General features: G+C 33.1%; 3 protein-coding genes across 4 annotated transcripts; 1 reads left to right on the top strand and 2 right to left on the bottom strand.

Annotated features, from left to right (window-relative positions):
- Positions 1 to 1,693: 1,693 nt before the first annotated feature.
- LOC101258597 (probable polygalacturonase) lies at positions 1,694 to 4,748 on the top strand. Of its 2 annotated transcripts, XM_004229872.5 has the most exons (6): positions 1,694 to 1,792; positions 2,149 to 2,502; positions 3,289 to 3,409; positions 3,516 to 3,690; positions 3,780 to 3,850; positions 3,946 to 4,748. In XM_004229872.5, the coding sequence occupies exons 1-6, from the start codon at positions 1,790 to 1,792 to the stop codon at positions 4,650 to 4,652; spliced, it is 1,431 nt and encodes a 476-aa protein (XP_004229920.3). In that variant the 5' UTR covers positions 1,694 to 1,789; the 3' UTR covers positions 4,653 to 4,748. The 2 variants fall into 2 exon arrangements, with proteins under 2 accessions (XP_004229920.3, XP_069144152.1); XM_069288051.1 differs by lacking the exon at positions 1,694 to 1,792 and having other exon boundaries at positions 1,990 to 2,502.
- Positions 4,749 to 4,909: 161 nt separating this feature from the next.
- MAPK5 (mitogen-activated protein kinase 5) lies at positions 4,910 to 10,729 on the bottom strand. The gene is made up of 6 exons (NM_001247337.2): positions 10,396 to 10,729; positions 8,411 to 8,540; positions 7,265 to 7,402; positions 6,075 to 6,407; positions 5,641 to 5,824; positions 4,910 to 5,490 (listed from the first exon to the last, which is right to left on the bottom strand). The coding sequence occupies exons 1-6, from the start codon at positions 10,557 to 10,559 to the stop codon at positions 5,318 to 5,320; spliced, it is 1,122 nt and encodes a 373-aa protein (NP_001234266.2). The 5' UTR covers positions 10,560 to 10,729; the 3' UTR covers positions 4,910 to 5,317.
- A 2,647-nt stretch (positions 10,730 to 13,376) lies between these two features.
- On the bottom strand, positions 13,377 to 15,924 carry LOC101258899 (protein BPS1, chloroplastic). The gene is made up of 3 exons (XM_004229874.5): positions 15,702 to 15,924; positions 15,548 to 15,625; positions 13,377 to 14,689 (listed from the first exon to the last, which is right to left on the bottom strand). The coding sequence occupies exon 3, from the start codon at positions 14,671 to 14,673 to the stop codon at positions 13,612 to 13,614; it is 1,062 nt and encodes a 353-aa protein (XP_004229922.2). The 5' UTR covers positions 14,674 to 14,689; positions 15,548 to 15,625; positions 15,702 to 15,924; the 3' UTR covers positions 13,377 to 13,611.
- Positions 15,925 to 21,130: the final 5,206 nt, after the last annotated feature.

The raw sequence follows: 21,130 nt of genomic DNA, 5'->3' as shown, positions 1-21,130 counted from the left end.
TGATCTTTACACTCACTCCCAACTCCTACGAATAAAACTGACCGGGGATTCTGTTGATTGACCCATTTTAGCATCCTCTGCCAGGATTGATCACGATTGATGTTAGAGTTCTACACATGAATCATTGAACCACCCATAATTTGTTCCTATTAAACACTGTTGATTAATGCGGAACTAGATTTTGTGAAGGCTATTGATAGAGGATGCATATGTTTTTCCAGAACTCATTAGTTCAATTGATAGTGAAAATGTTTGAGGATAATCGTGTTCTACTTCAAGTCATTTGAACACATTGGAAAACAAATGAGACTAATACACAGTTTGTCTTCATTCCTTCAATCAAAATCATTACAATACGAACACAGTTGAAGGCATTTACAATAGAAAAGTCTATCAAAATCAGTCAACAGTGTTTAAAAGGATAAACTATGGGTGATTCAATACGAAAATAGCGTAGTTAAGGTACATAAAAAGAAAAACCCAACAAATTTAGCAATCTGTTTATGAGTTTGACCTTTTTTTAAAATAAAACAAAGAAAACTTGCTCTTCAAATGCAGTTCAATAATGAATATGTTAGAATTCAAGCTGCAATTTACAAGTTTGAAATTCAATAAACTAAGACCACATAGTCCCTAATAGTTATTTAACTCATTAGAATTGGACCCTATAGTCAATGTTTATCTAATTCATTAAACTATACTAAATTTAAAAAAAAAAAATTATTTTACGTGTAGCTGATTTAACAAACTTCACACAAAAAGTCTAACTCCACCACTTCTTCAAAAAAAATTGCTCAATGTTGGTTAACAAAGACTTCATAACTGTTCTCTTTTTTAACATTTTAATCATTATATTACAAAATTCCCATAAAATTTAATATAATTCAACAAAATTTACGTATTTTGGGACCCTTACTAACTACTTTCCAACGGAAATGACCAAGAACAAATTAAATCACTCTTTGATGACTCTCTCTTCCCTTAATTTTTGCCACTTAGACATGCTAAATTTATGCTTAGCTTCTATCATTTCATCTAACTTTTCAACAACATGAAAAATGTAATCCATACATATACCTAATATGATGGAAATAAATATACCAAACCTAACATGGTGGAAAATATTTTCTTGTATCATAGCATGATTCATCTTGTTGAAGTTGATGTATATCTAATGAATGAGTCATTCCATAACATAAATGATTTTTTGGTCTTTAATCAATTGGTTAGTAACTTGTTGTGATTGTTAGACAAAGATGAATAATTTTTTTGGATTCTATGTGGCACAAAAATAGTTTAATCAATTCTATGCAATAAAAAAAAAAAGAGTGATCATAAATAAAATCAACCCAAAATAGCTATAAATATTAAAACATGATACAAAACTAAACCTATGAATCGATTGGGGACAAAAAGAGGTTGTTCAAATGGTAAGCAGTAAGTACCTCAAACGTAACGTTATGGGAAATATCGAAACATGATACATGAAATTTATTAGGTCATGAATGATGTGAGAAACATGATATGAATTCATACCCAAAAATTAGATATAGGAGGAAAATGAGATTGAACATGTCATTGTCTTAAGTTTTATCTCCATATAATAAACAGTATGTATTTTAGACAAAAAAGTCACCAGTCATACTTTCAAACTTCTTTGCCTATATAAATCACTTGTTTGTGTTTGTATTTTAACCACTAAGCAACTCCATACACCCTAATCCCACTAAATAATAGAGTGGTTCTACAGAGTTCAAGTGAACTGCCAAAACTTTTACTTTTTTCTTTTATGGTAAAGTGCAAAGTTCTCTAAAAACAAAAAAGCAATTCATAACATTTTCATATTAAGATTTTATCTTATTTCCATTTTATTTATTATTCCTGGTCCGAAAGTAACCTTTTCCTTTCCTCGGCTAGTACCTCCCAACAACAAATATTTGTCTTGTGGGATTGTTTTAAAAAATATGAAATTTCATGTCTTGCTTTATTAATATATTTTAGAATAACGTAGTGCTCCGGCCAACTTGTTGAAGTACTGAATAACTCTGTCCACTGAGACTTAAGTCGATGGGAAGAAACCACGTAGTGTTCTTTTTTTATCTTTTGCCTCGCTAAGATTTTAAACCATATCTTGCTATATTCTTGCAGATGGTGAAGACAGATTGGCTATTAGTAGTCCTTCTAGGACTGGTGTTATTAATTCTAGAAGGAGCTGAAGGAAGAAAAGAAAGAATTCTTGGAGGTTCTCCCTATGAGTTAGCATACTCAGCAATAAACTGCAGAAAGCACAGTGCATCCATCAAAGATTTTGGAGGAATTGGAGATGGAACAACACTCAACACAGAGGCATTTCAAAAGGCAGTAAATCAACTGAGCAAATATGCATCAGATGGTGGAGCTCAACTAGTTATCCCTGCTGGTCACTGGCTCACTGGTAGTTTCAATCTTACTAGCCATTTCACTCTTTTTCTACACAAGGATGCTGTTCTTCTTGCTTCTCAGGTACTAGTTTGATCTACTTGTTGCATTAGAATTTCAAACTTTGTCAGCTGAAAAAGGAACTTCATTTTATTATTTTTATTTTGATGACATGGGAAACCCGCAGCCGCTACCCTTTGGGTGCGCATAGGGGGTGCGCATAGGGTAAAACCCCCGCTCCTACGCAATAGCTCGCAAGCCACATAGGAGAGGTAACCAGCACCAGGCAACCTTAGTGCAATGAGCTCAACCCAGAAAGGCAAACCCTTTGCTTTCGCTGGCAAGGGGTTTCGAACTTGAGACCTCCAACATGGAATGTAAATCCGAAGCTCAAATCACTAGGCCAACCCGAAGAGTAAAATGTTGTGAAAAAGAGAAAAGTAAATGTTGAAGAGCCTCAGCAGCTGTAAGCTCTGTTCTGACCCCTACTCTAACTAAAGGACTAAATGCCCCTACTGAATATATGTCCCCAAATTACGACTAATAGTTTCACCTTTTAAACCACCCATCACATTAAGTGACTGATAAAGTTAACACTTTGGTGTAACTAATAAAGAATCAACCTCTTGCAAAAACACAAGGTAAGGCTGTGTACAATAGTCCGATTCTTCTCCCAACCCGTGCATAGAGGGAACGTAATGCACCGGGCTGCTTTTTTTTAGTCGCGTTAAACGATAAGGTCAGGACAAAATCTTATAATTGGCAGCCCTCGACCCGATCATCCAATTCACTCCTAACGGGCATGGTTTTGTAGTTAAAAGCAGTTCATATTATACTTGCTATTACTGAGTGTGATTTTAATTGGTTCAGGAGATAAACCAGTGGCCTCTGATAGACCCACTACCATCCTATGGTCATGGGAGGGATGCACCAGGAGGCAGGTACATCAGTCTCATTTTTGGTACTAATCTCACAGATGTCATCATCACAGGTACAAAAGTCTTATTATAGACACTTATATCCACCTTGAAGATGATGATTTTTTGTTCTATTATTCTACAGTTTAAAACAGACACTTGTCTTTTCTGCATGATTAGGTGAGAATGGGACAATTGATGGACAGGGTGCTCTCTGGTGGCAACAATTTCACTTGAACAAACTAAAATACACAAGACCTTACTTGATAGAACTCATGCATTCTAATAAAATTCAGATATCAAATCTAACCCTTCTCAACTCTCCTTCTTGGAATATCCATCCTGTTTATAGCAGGTGAATCTATCAGCCAAATCTTACATTATTTACACATATTATTTACTCTTTTCAAGTTTAACACAATCTTCATGCCTGTGAAATTTCAGCAATATCATTATCAACGGCATCACTATTTTAGCACCTGTTACATCCCCAAACACTGATGGGATCGACCCAGGTCTGTTTTTATTTCTAATCTAAAAGCATTTTCATAAAAGACGTCGAGGAAACCTGATTCATCTAGTCTACTCTTCTTGTTCTCTAAATTTTCAGATTCTTGCACAAATATAAGACTAGAGGACAACTACATTGTATCTGGAGATGATTGTGTAGCAGTTAAAAGTGGCTGGGATGAGTATGGTATAAAATATGGAAGGCCAACAAGTCATTTGATCATCAAACGTCTAACTTGCATTTCACCTTACAGTGCAGCTATAGCATTAGGAAGTGAAATGTCAGGTGGAATTCAAGATGTGAGAATTCAAGACATTACAGCCATCCAGACAGAATCAGGGATAAGGATCAAAACTGGCGTTGGGCGAGGGGGCTACGTCAAAGATATATATGTCAAGGGGATGAAACTGCACACCATGAAATGGGTATTTTGGATGACAGGCAATTATGGTTCACATGCTGACACTCACTGGGATCCTAAAGCCTTACCAGAGATAAAAGGAATCAATTACCGCGATGTGGTGGCTGAGAACGTGTCAATGGCTGGCCAGCTAGATGGGATATCCGGGGATCCTTTCACTGGAATCTGCATATCCAATGTAACAATTGGTTTAGCAAAAAAGTCCAAGAAAAATCCATGGGCTTGCACTAATATTGGAGGAATTAGCAGTAGTGTGCAACCTCCACCTTGTAAGTTGCTAGCTGATCAGGGCCCAAAGAAAAGTGGTATGTGTGATTTTCCTACAGAAAGTTTACCCATAGATAGCATAGAGATGCAAAGATGTTCTTATAGATTGAATATGTGATAAGCTTTCCATACATGTAATAGTTCTATTACTTAAGTACCCATACTTTTCATGGCTACTTCAGAATACCTCAATATTACACTACAAATATAAGGATCTCGTGTGTGCTTTTTCAAAATAGATGATTTCATGTTACACTAAAAGAAGCAGAACCATGATTCTACAAACCGTGACTGTCAACACACTTAAGAAAGACAAATCTCAAAGTTCATTTACCAAGAAGGAATTACGAACAACACATGTAAGATAGCAAATTCACGCTTCTGAATATCACCTTGTAACTGAGAAAGAATTTAGAAACACTAAAGAAAACTAGGTGATTGTTCATAAGAATACGAATCTACATTCACATAGGGTATCCAGACCGAAAAATACATACAACTACTGTCAAACCACTTGAAAGCAAAGATGATAGGTCAAATTTTTAAGATAACAAGCAGTTATCACTTAGGACTTTCTAGTTCTACCAGCCAGAGAGAATCTGGTAACAAGAAGGAATTGGTACTTGGAACATTCTGATCACCTTGAAAGACTAATATGACAAATCTAACATAAGCTACTAACAGAACCATAAACTCGCCTCCAACTGCATTTGATCTACTTTTTCTGAGGATCATTGAGAAGTTTGATAAGTACCCTACAAAAGTTATGAAACAGCATCTCTCTCAGTGAGTTGGATCTGGATTGAAGTTCACAGTTTCCCTCCAGATGAGCTCCTTGATATTTTCTTCAGTAAAAGATGGTTGCTCAAAGTCAAAACTGAAAGGCCTTGGACAAACAGGCTCCTCATTGATATCATGGAGAGGTGCCAAGTAGGGGTGGCAGAGAGCTTCATCAACTGAAAAAGATGAATAATGAGGATTAGCAATGGAAAACCATTTTTGCAGAAGCAATAAAGTATCTCACCACTTTTTTTTCTTCAAAAAAGTATCTCATGACCTGATGAGTTAAAATTGACTCAAAGAGAAGTTCTCACAATCATCTTTACCTGTAACACGCTTGCTTGGGTCAAAGACAAGCATTTTTTCAAGTAAATCAACCGCTCCAGGAGATGCATTGGGGAATTTAGCAGCAAATTGTTGCCTTGGGTACTGTGGTAGCTGTCTAACATACCTCCGAGCATTATCACTCCGGAGAAATCCAAGACTGGCATCATCAGGCGATCCTATGAGCTATTTCAAACAAGTAAAGGGGCCATATCAGGATTGAACTGACTGAATTAACTAAAGTGAACCTCTTTTTGTGCAAATTAACAACTAAATAAACAGCTAGAAATTCTAAGAAAAATACACTTGTATAGGCCAGATATCATACAATCTACGTTAAAGCATTAGAGACAGCCATTGTTACTGTTAAGTTAAACTTGTGGAATCTGTCAGGATAGACTTTGGACATAGACAAACACACATAATGCATATTTACCTCTGTGATAAGTTTCAACTGGTGAACGTAATCCCTTCCAGGAAAGAGAGGTTGTCTTGTCATCATCTCACCCAGTATGCAACCAACTGACCAGATATCAATCGCTGCTGTGTATTCTGAACAATTTAGGAGCAACTCCGGTGCACGATACCAGCGTGTTACAACATACTCTGTCATGAAATCTGTTTCAGATGTTGTCCTTGCAAGCCCAAAATCTCCAACTTTTAGGTCACAGTTTGCATTGAGAAATAAATTGCTGGGTTTTATATCACGATGCAGGACATTGGCAGAGTGAATGTACTTGAGTCCTCGTAATATTTGGTATAGGAAATACTGCAAAAAAGCAACAAAAAGAAGACCACTCATGTACAGGAAGTATGTGATACAGAAAGCATAGATAAATCCCAAATGAATATACCTCTTTACTGAAATATTGGTGTGCACAACCGTAGCTTATTGTAAAACAGAGACCAGATTATAGATCTAGACAAGCATAGTTATCCAGATGACTAAGATGATTGTTCATCCTATCATGCTTAGAGAACAAAACCTTCTAATCTGTTTTTCTAATCATTTAGTAACAGGATTCGGATTTTGAACACTCCACTCTGAAATATTATAAAACTGGTTTGACCTTTTCCTCACAATTTGGTCTTACAGAGGATCTTTTTGTAATATCATACAAATCAGGTGTTATATAAGCATGGTATGTGAAAAATTGTAGTTTAGGGTATGAACACAGGTTTCACAGAGAGTGTCATATGGATGCAGTGAGCACCACTACCTTACATGCAGTCCATGTACTATTAGTTAAGTGCTGAAACGCTTTCCAAGTACAAAAAAAATATTATATGGAGAGAGGGCAATTCATATACTTTGTACAAAGGGAGGGATAATATAAAGTGTCAATGATCTACATACTGCAAGAGACGAAAACATGGATGATTGCATTATAGTGGAAAGTTCTGGCAAAAGTATTTTTGCAAAACGATAATAATCTGACCCTTACAGATCCAGAACAAGCTTTCTGCTTAGAGTGAGGGAAGGATAGATGCAACGTGCAACACGTATTTGATTGGCTAGTTCAGGCGACATAAAGATTTGGAGTCTCCAGTACACATATTTGATTGAATAGTTCAGGTAACATAAAAAATTGGAGTCTCCAGTACACATAAGAAAGTCTAGCTTACCCGACAGTGATCATCAGTCAACTGTTGGTTGGAACGAACTATCTGATGAAGATCAGTGTCCATCAGCTCATAAACAATGTAGACATCATTGAAATTCTCAGTTTGTGGTGGCCTGATGATATCTCTAATGGCAATCACCTGTGGTAATTATAAAAACTAAATGTTATGGTTCTTATAAAATTGATATAGCTTTTTAAGTGTAAAATCGTTCTAACACCAGAAAAGAACACATATATACAAGAATAACTTTAACAACTACATCTCAATCCCAAATAAGTTGGGGTCGGCTATATTATGAGTAGCGAATAATTGTTATAAATGCACATGGTTCCAATTTTAGCAGCAGATCCTATGCATAGGAGTAAATAGATCATTTAACTCTTAGTCATGGGTAAACCATGATCTGGAATTCCAGAAGAAGTATTCACCTTACACTGTAGCCACAGGCATTTCTCCTAATTTAAGGGAATTTGATAACTATTAACAAATGCAATGGTCCTCGAGACATTGTTTCTTCCTTTCCTTTCTTTACCTCTCCACTTCGACTGAAGCCGTGGAGGGGGTAGAGATAGGATCCAGTATTCTTTTCTTTTATTGCCTACATAGACAACTCATGGAGAAAACTCGCCTTTAAGCGATCAATTTCTACCTTAAAACTGAATAAAACTGGGGTCTCCAATTCTTACTGTTGTCATCCCTTTTTGGAAAATAAGTAATGTAATTATTTCAGTAAAGCAAGATAGTAGTGGTGACACATTCCACAACCAAACCATTCACTGGCCCATAACTCTGTCTTCAGCCTACTCTAGTGGTGACGCATTTCACGACCAAACCATTCACCCAACCCAACCCCCAAGAAGTGAAAGAAGGGGAAACAACAGCTCATTACATCCAGTAAAAATGAAAGAGAAAAGAATGAATGAGAAATAAAAAGAAAAACACAAGGACTGTGAATTGCAAATGGCTAGGGAACAGTAATTACCTATAAACAGCAATGACATGAAATAACTAAGTTATATGTTGTGATACTGAATAGCAACCGAAAAAAACCAGCATAAAGGTAAATAGATAAGTAAGTTTCTTGCATTAAATGCACAAGGTACAAGGCAGTTAGTTTTCGATTTGTGAAGCAATACCAATACTCACATTGTCATGATCCATGTGACGAAGAAGCTTTATCTCTCGTAGTGTCCTTTTTGCATCTATTCTATTATCAAAGGCATTGCCAATCTTCTTAATAGCTACTTCCTCACGTGTTTCTGAATTCAAAGCGGCACTGAAGAAAAAAAATCACATTTTTTCCTTCACATAGAAAATATACAGAGGAAAGAAATTAAACAGAGGACAAGAACAACATATAAGATCCTCATTAAGGCAAAAATCACAACGTTGATTCTCTCTTGCTAAGGCTCCACTCAATAAAACCATATAGATAATTAAGAGTGAAGTGATTAAAGAGAACTCTAAGCTTTTAGTCAAATTGGTAAGACAAAGATCCAGGCAAAAGTAATTTAAGCAGATAATTTCATGCGAACAAAAGCAGCAATCCATGAAGTCACGCGAGTGCATGAGTATTGCATACAGTTGTGTTCCAGGGGACATTAATAAACTAACAAAAGAAAGTAACCTAGGTACATGAAATCATTTCCCTATATGACAGTAAAGAAGAACAGCACCCAGGTAAGCATACTTGCCAAACTTCACCAGCAAAACGTTCTTAAGTTTAATGCTAGCTGATTCATCATAAGATACCTAGTAGCTGTCTTGTATCAGGAAATGACCTATATAAGAAAACTCAATCAAGACTCGGACTATCTCGGACACTCTTCTTAACACATCACTAAGTAACTTTTCAAGCAATGCGGCCATCGTCCGAAGACCAAATTCAGTTAGTCAAAGCTTTCTTCACATCAAGGATGTCACTTCCAATTTATTTATTTATTCGGGTGAAGAAGAAGGTCATTTCCATGTTTCTTCAGCTACACACAAACTCTTGCGTTAGACCAATAAACTTCACTTATTCTTCCAAATTTCTATCCTAATACAGTTCAATATGAGACCTTTGAACTTCTATGATATTAAAATCATATTTAATCAAATATCTATTAGTTCATTCGGTAACTAATTAGCCTAGTTAGTTTTTCAAATATGCGAACTAGCAATTTCAAAAAATACCTAGCTGGATAATACTTACCAAGTTTCACAATGTGGTTGTCTTATTCAATGAATACAATATTAGTCTAGTTATCAAATAAATTTGCACCGAGGTAAGTAGACTGATTAGAGAGGTCATTGATAGCATAACAAACTAAAGATCCTATCCCTATTATATGAACTTGTGCAAACACTTCTGTCATGCAGTAGTAAACATAGTACTCCTAGTTTCTTGAGAAACTAAACTTCTATTCAGACCCAAAGAAACCACACCAGTTGAGTAGATATCAGATTTCACAGTGCCACAGCTATTCAGTTTAGGATGTACCAACAGGATTTGCAGTGATAGAAGCTATGTATTAACAAGAGAAAACAAACAACTAAGCATGATACGAACCCACATTACTCACTTACCAAACATAACCTAGGAAATTCATAACCCAATTCAATTTGTTGATGGCTCACAGAATTGCACATTACACCAAATGCAAGAAATTTGGAACCAAATGTGACCTAGACAACACAATTTTTTTCAATCAAGATGGTGGCTGGGCCTCAAATAAACTAATCCACGGGACAAATTGCTTGCCAAGCACAAGCACGGATCAACTTTACCACCAAGGCGTGGACATATAGGCTCACATTGAGTGTTCTAGTTGAGATCACAACCTGGCATTACCAATTTGTTTCTCCTATGTCTCAAACACTCACGCACCCGATAAAAACTCCTACACGGAAGTCGAAACAATCACTAAAAGGAATAGATAAAACCAAAAGACCCTTGAAAGATAAAATTCAAGGTCAATGATTACAATCAGGGACAACCTTAGTTCCTCATCAGAGATTATAACATAAACCAGGGGCAAGTAATACACTTTAACAGACATAAACTTACACACCCATAACCCATTACAAAGAAAAATGAAGATGAAATTCAAATTCAAAGTAATTGAACCCATGAACAGATATTTTCTTACCAAACGATGCCATAAGCTCCACGACCCACAGGCCTAAGGGGAACATACTTTTTGGAAACTTCAAAAAGATTACCATACACATTATACTGCACATAACGACCCCCATGAGTTGGAACTCCTCTGAAATTACTTTGGACACCATGATCACCTGTACTTGCCTCCATAGTAAATCAATCCAAGAAGTTAGAGAAAAAAAACAGATTTTTCTAAAAGAATATGAAATCTTGGACAAAACCCACTTCAAAAAAAGTGTTTTTTCCAAGTTCCAGCGAATTTGCAGAGCTAACTAGTGTCGGTAGACTTGCAAGAAGAAGATGTGAAGAGCTCTTTTGACATTTCTTTGAGTGGTGACCTTCTTCTTCTTTTTTTTCTTTTTTTTTTCTCCCCTTGGAATAGTCTTCTTAAATTTTCACCATACAAGTATTTTTTTACATTTTTTTAAAAAAATATCAATCTTAATAACATGTTAATTACTTTTTTTCGTTTCAATTTACATAGTATTTTTCTAATTTTCAAATTTAAATAAATAAATATTTAATTATAATTTTTTATATATTTATATATATTCAATTGTTAATTATTGTAATTTTTATTATATATGAAATGATTCTTTTGTATATGTGTATGCTGACATTTTTATGAATAGGATGGGTTATTTTAATTTTTATACATTCAGAAAAAAATAAAATTTGTTCATGTAAATCAGAAAAAAAAATTAAAGTAAAAATGTTCTAGAAATATTAAAAAGTTATCAACGAAAATTGCTAGTCATGTTGATTTTTCAATGCGTCAATTGGTCACTAGCTATATTATATTCCTCTTAAAAACTATATAATTTAAAATTTGTGGCTGCTTTGAATTAAATTCATTTGACTAACTATGCACATATGGTTGGTAAATAATTCTACATATTTTATTTTTTTTTGAAGATTCTTATTTTTTTATTATTGGAAACTACGAGTAGTTGGAGAAATTAATTTTTTTTATATAATTTTGGTCATAAACTCGTTTTGTTTGACTAGTGCAAGAAAGCTTTTATTCTTATTTTTGGTCTACCCATAGAGTTGAAAAATGTGCATACCCTATTCATTGCAATCTTGCGTGATCAACGAATTCTAGTTCTCTCGTACCTAGAGTGTAAGTCTGATCGATTTAGCTTTGGACGATAAAATATCATGTACATAGGATTGATTCATTTTTAAAATGAACACAACTTTTTTTAGGATAAAAAAAAGATGTAAAAATCAATTATAACATGTTGCGAATAAACATATTGGAAAAAAGTATTATTTGAATGTGTTCTTGGAGTACTATTGATAAAAAATATTACAAATGTGAAGTATTATTTGAAAATTTTTAGACCTTCATTCTCTTATGTGTCAATTGCTAACACGTTTTTTGCTAAGAACTTTTTATAGACTTCTCATATCGTTTGTAGTGTTGATGAATAAAATCACTCAGAAGTATTATAAAGATGAAAAATATTCGATATATTAGTCGAACACAAGGCGGTCCGAACTTATGTTATATGTATAGATATGGAGCGGATCGTTATTGCCACTAGCTAATCAATATGGGTATACAGGAGCGAATCTCATTGATATTTCCAATCTCATCGCAATCTTGCATGATCAATAAAGGGATCAAAGTAAATGAGACACATTTTTAGACGATTTAATTTTAATATTTGATAATATGAAAGAAGAATATTAAGAAATCTATTTTAAACCATCTGTCTTGGACGAACATGTACAACTTTTCTTAGTAAGAGAAATTATTGAAGGATGTTGTAAAATGGTATACTTAACACGTCTTAATTTACAAGCGAAAACGAGATTTGAAGATGATAATTGATGAACACCCCACAAACGGAATGGAATTCGAACTCAATCCCCTAACCAATGCATCAATTATTTTTAGTGTTTTTATGCTATCTAATGAAATATATCTCATATCTCAAGCTATATATACACATATATGTATCATCTTTTTCAAAGTTAACGAATACACTTACGCCTTCTTACAGCTCGGTCGACCTCTACGTTCTTTGATCGTAGGATATAATTGACTGTAAATATTATATAGAATATCAGGTCAAAAAACTTGGGCCACCATTTTCTTAATGTGTCAATTGCTGCCTTTTAACATCTAGAAGGTCGGTATTAATGAATGAATATATATATATATAAATAAATTAAAATGTCTTGTCAATACACATATAATTAAGTCCTGATGCCAACCAACTTGCATCCATTAGACCCCACTTATTATAATTCATCCAATAAATAAGGCGGAGAGTACCATTTGCAGCAATAAAATAGAGGGATATATCTTCATTAGGTGGCCACTGAACCCCACAAATAGTGTATGACATTTGGTATAAGCCAGCGGTTAGCGTGTTTAAGTTTTACTAATCTATTTCCCACGACAAGTAATTATGTAAAACTTCTCAATCCACCTACCAAAAGAGAAGAGTATCAATAAGTCATAAAACCTCTACCTTAAGGTTGATATCAATAATTAAAAAAAAATTACATATTTTAAAAAGTTAATTTATCTACGTAATCTGAAACATGTCATAGTTCGAGTGTATTTGATGTGAATGGAGTTGGAAGCTAGTCAATTCCCCGCTCTTTGTGCCATCTCTGACCATTTTTCTTCAAGAAAATGTAAGCCACCCACAGACCCACTAGTATTATTCTTCCCATTGTTTTATCGTCTACCACGTTGGAATTAGCTGTCTTTGACGTTGGGAAAACGTTTGTCCAACAACCCACTTGTTTAATCAAATGGCAGAAAATTTTCTCCATACCACAGTTATCCTTAGACCTAAAAACATGACAGTAATCCTTTCCCAATGTCATTTCAAGTTGAAACACAAAAACAGATTTAGTTCCCAGTTCTGCTAGTAAACAAAAGATGGAGCAGAAAAATTATAACTTGATCTGATAGCAGGGATGGCAACTTCTCATTGAACCATAAACTTCTTTTATACATCGTTGATATAGTAAAGGGGTACAGATATATATGGATCGTTGTAAAACACCTATATGGCAACAATACACAACCTTCACTACTATAAATTACACACCCTTTATCACAACAAATGTTATATATTGCACATCTTAGCAGTACATATTTAACCAGAAAGCACAAAACTCTGCATTGACACACGCACACTTGTGTAAACACAAAAGATGCTCGCTTTCTTAACCATCACTTCACCATTTGTTTATGTACATTGTTGTTTGGTTGGGCTGGTTTAACGGTTGCACTACCAACTCTAAGGTTACAAAGCAACGCATCGCGTCCAGTTAGAAGTATTTGAAAGAACTTATCTGTCTCCTTTGCTAGGAGATCTAGTCCTACTGAAAATTTTTCATTTTTTTGAGTCAGATCTGAAGTTAGAAGTTCCAACTGTGCCGCGTCAATAGAATCTACTCCATCCTGAATGATTGGGTATATCTTCTTCACACTAACATCCAATGCTTCAAGCTCCTTCAGTGCTGTGAATTTCCCTACAGAATATATGCCCCTGATCTCACCACTAACAAAATCACGAAGATCAACAAAAGCTTCTGTCCACAAGCAACTCTCAAGAACCTGCAGATCCTTCAATTTCGCTGCAGAACCCGAGAATGCAACAGCAAAGATGCTACATATGAAAACAGTTGCAACCCTCACTCCATACATTGCATGCATCAGAACCTTCCCTTTAGCAGAATTCTTAATCTTGGGTAGGTTCAGTGAATCAGTGAGACTGTCCAAGATGGCAAAGCAATTCTCCAGTCTATGGTTCTTTGCATTAATGTGCTGCTTCCATCCATCCAATGAAGAACGAGCCTTCATGAACTGTGTTGAAGAGCCATCTAGCTTGTGCAAGCTGCACTGAAGATAAAGGTGACCTTGGCTAAGCCTGGAAATCTCAGAGCTGTAGGCTACGCACATATCCAGCATCTTCAAACTATTGTCTAAGTAGACACCAATCCACTTCTCTTCCCAGTCAGATACAGGAAGCTCGAGATCAGTAATAAGAGTTTTCACATCTGTATGGACTGCACAAAGTGTGCTTATTGCTTGAGTCATCCATGAAAGGCTAAGGATATCTTCCTTGCCTCCAGGCTTAAGACTCTTAAGTCTCCCTGCTAATGTCTGCTCAAATGAATTTAACAGAGCAAGAAGTTTAGGAGACAAATATGAGCCCTTGGGTGATAAAATCATTTTAAACGGATTTCCAAATCGATGATGAGGACGGTGTGATTCCTGTTGTAGACTCATTTCAATATAAGATAAACTGCACAGAAACAGAGAAAAAAACACCATGAACATGTAATTCAGCAAAAAAAGTTCTAGTTTTTTCCCACAAAACCACCTGACATACAATTAAAGAAGCTTCCCCTTGTATGTGAAGTAAATGTTCTAGCATACCTCTCTTACAACAACTGTATGCAAACTATACTATTAGAGATATGCAGCAAATAATATTTACTACTAGATAATTAAGCTTCAAAACCAACAAGGTGTATTTAACAACTTCTATAAAAAAAAACTCTACCCAAGCATAAGAGAAGCAGCATAGCAGAGCCAAACCTAGCATATTCACTGAGATGTCTAGTAACAGAGAAAGCCCGAAAGGCTTGGCTTCCCCTTTTACCAGACGCACCATTTCAACCAAACACATGACACGGCCTCACACAGAAAATCTTCTCAACCATGATAAGAAAAAAAACATAAGTTCTATCTATCCAGTTTACTAAAGCTTTTAGCAATAAATTGTTCTATAAATCTTAAAATTCACTCATCTTCCATGCTTTTAAGTACACAAATATACACAGATCTAAACCAACTCATAATCCACGCTATCAAGCGCGCACAAACACACATACATAGATCTAAAACCAACTCATAATCCATGCTTCAAACCACACAAATATACATAGATCTAAACAGAATCATCGAAAATTTACAATTATAGCCCTGAATATCTATAGATCTAACAGAAATTCATGTTTTCAGCTCAAGTACATCTATATCTCTCAAAAAAACAGAAAATCCATTATATTCATAAAAAAATATGCATAGATCTAGACAAAACTCCAGTATTTCAACTACATAAAACCAAATAAAGCATCAATTACATCAAAAAAGCTACCTGATAATCGGATAGTTCAAATCCGAAGATAATCCAAACCGGTCAACGCCTAAAAAGCTGCACCGATTCTCGCAAAAACTATATCAAAAATCTACAGAGTCAAAACCTAAAAGCTGTATATACACCATAAAGAATAATGGAAAATTTGCCGTACCTAATATACAAGTAGAGAGACGAAACGGTAAAGAGAAGCGCCGTGGAAATTTCGCAGTACGCGTTGTAGAAATATGGAGAAGATGGGGTTTGGTTTTATATGGACGATAGCGTCATTTACCAAATTGGCCGTTTGATTTTGATTATACCACGTGTGCACAATCAAGTGGCGCGCCTTTTTTCTTTCTTTTTTTAGTGAAATATAGTCTAATTTGATTTAGCATGAAGTAAAAGAAAATAAAAAATACTTTTAATTATGTTATTTTAAAATTAAAATTATGTCAAATTTATAAAATTATTTTTTTAATTATGCGCCTTTAAATATATTACGTGAAAAGTTATTATTAAAAAAAAGAAAAATTGTCATTTTTTTTTAAAGATTAAAAAGAGAAGGGAGTCAATTATTTAAAGGGGACTACTTGGAGAATTATTGGAGAGTGTAGGACCCACTTGAATAAAAAATTATCATTACACATTTGTAATTAATAATGTTGAAATGATCCAAACTTATCCTTAAAAATGAAATATTTTCTATGGTCAGTTTTTTATATTTTGGGAACAATTATTGTTCTCAATGCAAACAGCTATTAATATTTTTACTCAAAGTTATCCATGTAATTAGATATTTCCTTTGCATATAATTCACTTTTCACAATTATTAGCTTCGTTGAAAGAATAAAGATCATCAACTTTTAACCACTATAATTTTAAGATTAATTATTAAAATAATATCGTAATTTATTTAAAAGATGAAATATTTATATATAATATTTGTGTTTTGCATTGATAGATAAATGTGAGATACACATATCGTTTTTAACATTTCGAGAAAGTTTAGTGATGGAATTGTGATGAAAAATGTGAAAATTAAATATATTAATATAATTGATTGTTGTTTAAAGTTAATTTAAACTGATTTGAGGTTTGAGAGTACTCGTTATTACTATCTATGGACAAATTAAAATTATTTTGCTTAGTCTAATATGATTATTTTTCTTGTAAAGAAAAAGTCTCACGTATGTAGGGGTGTGCAAAAATCAAACCGATCAAAAAATTGAGCCGATAAAATGTTATTGGGTTATTAGATTTTTAATGGGTTTAGAAAAAATAATTATTGGGTTATTGGGTCGGTTTCGGTTTTTCCTATTGGATTATTGGGTAAACCGATAACCGAATAAGACAATAGTTATTTACTACTTTACCCTTCCTCAATATTAAATATACATAATTTAATACATAAATAGATTCAATATTAGCTTTTCAGGCTATGTGATTTTTTGGTTAGGAAATTGGTGAGAACTTTGTTGATTATCTGGTGGATCAAGCAACTGTTCAAGATTGTCTCATTGAAATATTTTATTTTAGTTTTAATTCTAGTTCGTAATTGTAAGCGATAGCTTTTGCAAGTTTGTGAATGTTAGTAATTTGATCAACATTCAAAGTTTTCTATTATGTTTTGGCGGTAAGTTGGTAACATGTAATTATAACATACGTACTATTATATATTATTTGATCGACATTTTCTTATTGGGTTAACCGAAATCGAACCGATAACATCAAAAATTGATAAATCGATAAAAAATTTCTTATTGGTTTATTATTGGGTTAGCATATTTTAAAACCAAACCGATTATATGTAAAATCGAACCAAATCGACCGATGCACACCCCTACACGTGTTTCCAAACCTTTGATATAGTCAGACAAATTTAACTATATTGGTAAATGGTAATGATAAAATAGTTATAATTCAACTGTTAGAGCAATTTTGTATCATTTTACAAAAATCAGCCATAATTTTGATTATTTTCTTGGTTCCTAAAAAATATGTTATCCCTAAACAATGATTTAACTAAAAAGTATTGGTATATTTTTAAAAATTAATATTAAATAAAATTTGAGCGCAAATAAATAAGAAAAATAGTATTCGTAAAACACTTTTTATGTTATACTCAATTAATCATCAAACGGAGCAATTACAAAAATCAAATATTATGGGTTTGTGTTTGAAATTCTATGACCGTTGTATAATTTCTAGATTTGAAATATTATATTTATACTTTGATTTTGTTATCGTTTTTTTGGTAAATTTTATCGTGCTTTTTTATTAGTTGTTATGTTTTCTTTATTATTTTATTGTTTATTTATTTGAGTTTGATGTATTTGAGTCGAATAGTTTCTCTACCTCCACAAGATAGTAATAAAGTTTATGTATACTTTACGCTCTCCAGAGTTCACATCTCAATAGTATATATGTTATTATTGTTGTATACTTATTTAGTTGAATTTTAGATGGAAAAATTAAAAAAACAAAAATTATTGGATTGAGATAACTAAATTCACAAGTTATATAATAAGAATTTCCTCAATATTTATATAAAGTCACACACAAACGCGGGAACTCAACTTTCGAAACTTTAAAGTATTTGAAAAATACTAAATTGATATTTTCAATTTAATTAATCACAAAAATTTACTCAAATTTAAAATTTATGTTTCATAGATACTTATAATTTTCATGGGGAAATGTTTCTAGAATAACTTATGTGATATTTTAATTTTGATAGTGATGAGATGGCGTGTAAATAATTAAAAACGATAACAATATTTTGCTAATTATACTTCTCCGTACTTCACTTATTTTTGGAAAAATTTCAAACTTAAAAACGTCATATTTGGTGCTGTTTTTAAGGTTTTGCACTTGTATTTTAAGGCAACAAGTTGGTCAATTAAAGCATGCCTAACAATATTATATTTTTTTAGAATTCAAAGGGAACAAGATATCTTGCAACATTTTATTTAAGATCTTTTTGCATTTAGGTAACTCTTTAGATATTTTATTAGACGTGGGTATTTTAGTTATCAAGTGGGGGAGGGAAGTACGTACAGAGTTGGAGACGCAAGGATTTCTTTTTGCTTTTCTCTTGAAATGTGTTGAAGAGTTTCATCTTTGATAAAAAAAAGAATTACGTGATTTCTAAAATTTATTTATGTACTCTATATATAAATTAACACTTAGGTAATTCTTAAAGATATTTTGTTAGACGTGATGTTTAGTTGCCAAGTGGGGGAAGGAAGCATGTAGAGAATTGGAGACGTAAGAATTTCTTTTCCATATCTCTTGAAAAGTGTTTAAGAGTTCCATCTTCGATAGAAAAAGAATTAGGTTATTTCTAAAATTTATTTCTTTACTTGATATATAAATCTAAAACTTAGGTAACTCTTAAAGATATTTTATTAGCGTGAGTGTTTTAGTTGCGAAGTGGGGGAGGGAAGCATGTAGAGAGTTGGAGACGCAAAAAATGCTTTTCCTTTTCTCTAGAGATGTTTTAAAAAGCCTTACCTCTTAAATAAAAAAAAATAGGCGAAAAAATCGTTTCTGTACCTATTATGTACATCAAAATTCGTTATAAGTTTTGTGTATTGATATTTGACATCCATATTTAAGTTGTACGTATATCAGATATTCAATTCTAAACAACCCTCGAACGAAAAAGAAAAGATGGAAGATTCTTTACAAAATGCTTGCATTATTTTTTGTCAAATTTGGAATATTTTCTAAGATGCTTTTAAGGTTTAATTTGCACTTACATGTGTATTTTAGGTAGCAAGCAAATAGCAATTGATGAATTTTATTTGAGTTTGAAGCTTAAATGGTATAAAATATTAATAAAAATTTAAAAACGGTATATAAAATTTTATATTAATCAAAACGGTAAAATCGTTAGAAGAACAGCAATTTCCTCCGCCAAAAAAAGTAAAATCGCTGCTACTGCTGGAAAATGTGTTTTTTTTAAAAAAAAAAAAATCAAGAAAATCGCTGCCTATTTTCATTTTTTTAAAAAAATAATTAATTTCAAGCGATTTTTGTTTTAATTTTTTTTTTACGAAAAACCCTGCCTAGGCAGCGATTTTCTTTTAAAAAAATGAAAATTTTCTTTAATTTTTTTTAATAAAAAATCACATTTTGCAAAATCGCTGCATTAGCAGTGATTTTGCTTTTTCTGGCGGAGGAAATCACTGTTGTTCCAGAAATTTTCCCGTTTTGGTTGATATAAATTTTATATACCATTTTAAAATTTTTATTAATATTTTATACCCTTTAGGCTCCGAACTCAATTTTATTCGACCAAAGTCGAAATGGTCAATTAAAGCATGCATAATAATTTTTCTTAATTATTTTTAATTAATAATAGCAAGAATGTCTTACAGATTAAGCTAAACCATTTTTGTAGTTCACATTTTTTGTATCGTACTGCTGCTTTCTTTGAGATTACAAATATATTTTTTTTTAAAATTACAACTTTGTAAAATTTTAAAGAAGAAGAAGACTATTTTTTTCAACATAAAAAGAAGAATAATACAAAGGGATAGTAATGTTTAAGTACTTGAACACATGTCTTATTACTAGTCTATTCATGTATTCGATCGAGGAGTTTAGAAATCTGTATTAATCACAATTGTAGCATATTGATGTAATTTTCATTTTTGGTATATGATATCTTCTTTGATTTATTGTGTTTAGATAATTTTACCTTGTTGTTATTGTTACGATTCTTTAGATATATGTTTTACGCTACTCTGTATTAATTGTCATGTTTTTCTTTTAAATCTTTGAAATCTGAACACTTAAAATCCTTTGACACAGTTTGCAATTTCAATATTTTCTTAGTGGGCTAAATTAGAATCTCAACTAATCTCGAATAAGTTCAGTTGCCATTCAGCCAAAAAGTGATTGTTGGGCCTCCAACCTTATATTGGGCCCAATTAGAGTTAGCAAAATCTGGTCCTTTATTACCAAATGGGAAAAAGAACAAATGTACCTCTCAAACTATCGTAAATGATATACAGATATCATTCGTCATATTTTTGAGACATTAATGCCTTTACTGTCCAAAAACTAGAGCATATATATATCCTTTATACTAACAGACATACATGTGTAACAATCTTATCTATCGACCCAACATTTATTAAATATCGGATCGACGGATAAAATTGTGTCACGTTCCCGTATTTAGTCTTCCTTTATTAGAGTGAAGGGCATATATGCTTTAGTTTTTGGACGACAAGGACACCAGTGTCCCAAAAGTATAATGGAGAGTATTTGCATACCATTTACGATAGTTTGAGGGTATACTTATCCTTTTGCCTCGAGTTATTTTAACTTTTTTCAAATTATTTTATTTGTAACTAATGTTGGCAAATGAGTTGTACACAAATGGAATGAGTTGTTAACTATTGAAATTGCAATATTTTGTCCTCCTCAGACCCCACTTATAAAATTTCACTAGATAATATTTTGAAGTTTGGCTTTGACAACCTCAACTTTAATATCGTATATCTGAAGTTGATTTTGAAACGGTAAAACCTAGAAAAATAGAAAAAGGTAGTACAAAATGGGAGTCAATGAGGAACCAAAAGACCCCTC

The sequence above is a fragment of the Solanum lycopersicum genome, chromosome 1 (genome assembly GCF_036512215.1).
Source record: "Solanum lycopersicum chromosome 1, SLM_r2.1".
NCBI classification, from domain to species: domain Eukaryota; kingdom Viridiplantae; phylum Streptophyta; class Magnoliopsida; order Solanales; family Solanaceae; genus Solanum; species Solanum lycopersicum.
The sequence above is the reverse complement of the archived record's forward strand: the minus strand, read 5'-3'. Positions and strand labels throughout refer to the sequence as shown.

What these genes read in the sequence shown, in the direction of transcription:
- MAPK5 (NM_001247337.2), bottom strand. Translation starts at nt 10,559, where the DNA reads ATGGAGGCAAGTACAGGTGATCATGGTGTCCAAAGTAATTTCAGAGGA. An exon ending in AGTTGAAACTTATCACAGAG is followed by an intron (nt 5,825 to 6,074) that starts GTAAATATGCAT and finishes TGTTTGAAATAG; the next exon opens with CTCATAGGATCGCCTGATGA. An exon ending in CCCAAGCAAGCGTGTTACAG is followed by an intron (nt 5,491 to 5,640) that starts GTAAAGATGATT and finishes CATCTTTTTCAG; the next exon opens with TTGATGAAGCTCTCTGCCAC.
- LOC101258597 (XM_004229872.5), top strand. An exon ending in CTGTTCTTCTTGCTTCTCAG is followed by an intron (nt 2,503 to 3,288) that starts GTACTAGTTTGA and finishes TAATTGGTTCAG; the next exon opens with GAGATAAACCAGTGGCCTCT. An exon ending in CACTGATGGGATCGACCCAG is followed by an intron (nt 3,851 to 3,945) that starts GTCTGTTTTTAT and finishes CTAAATTTTCAG; the next exon opens with ATTCTTGCACAAATATAAGA.
- LOC101258899 (XM_004229874.5), bottom strand. Translation starts at nt 14,673, where the DNA reads ATGAGTCTACAACAGGAATCACACCGTCCTCATCATCGATTTGGAAAT.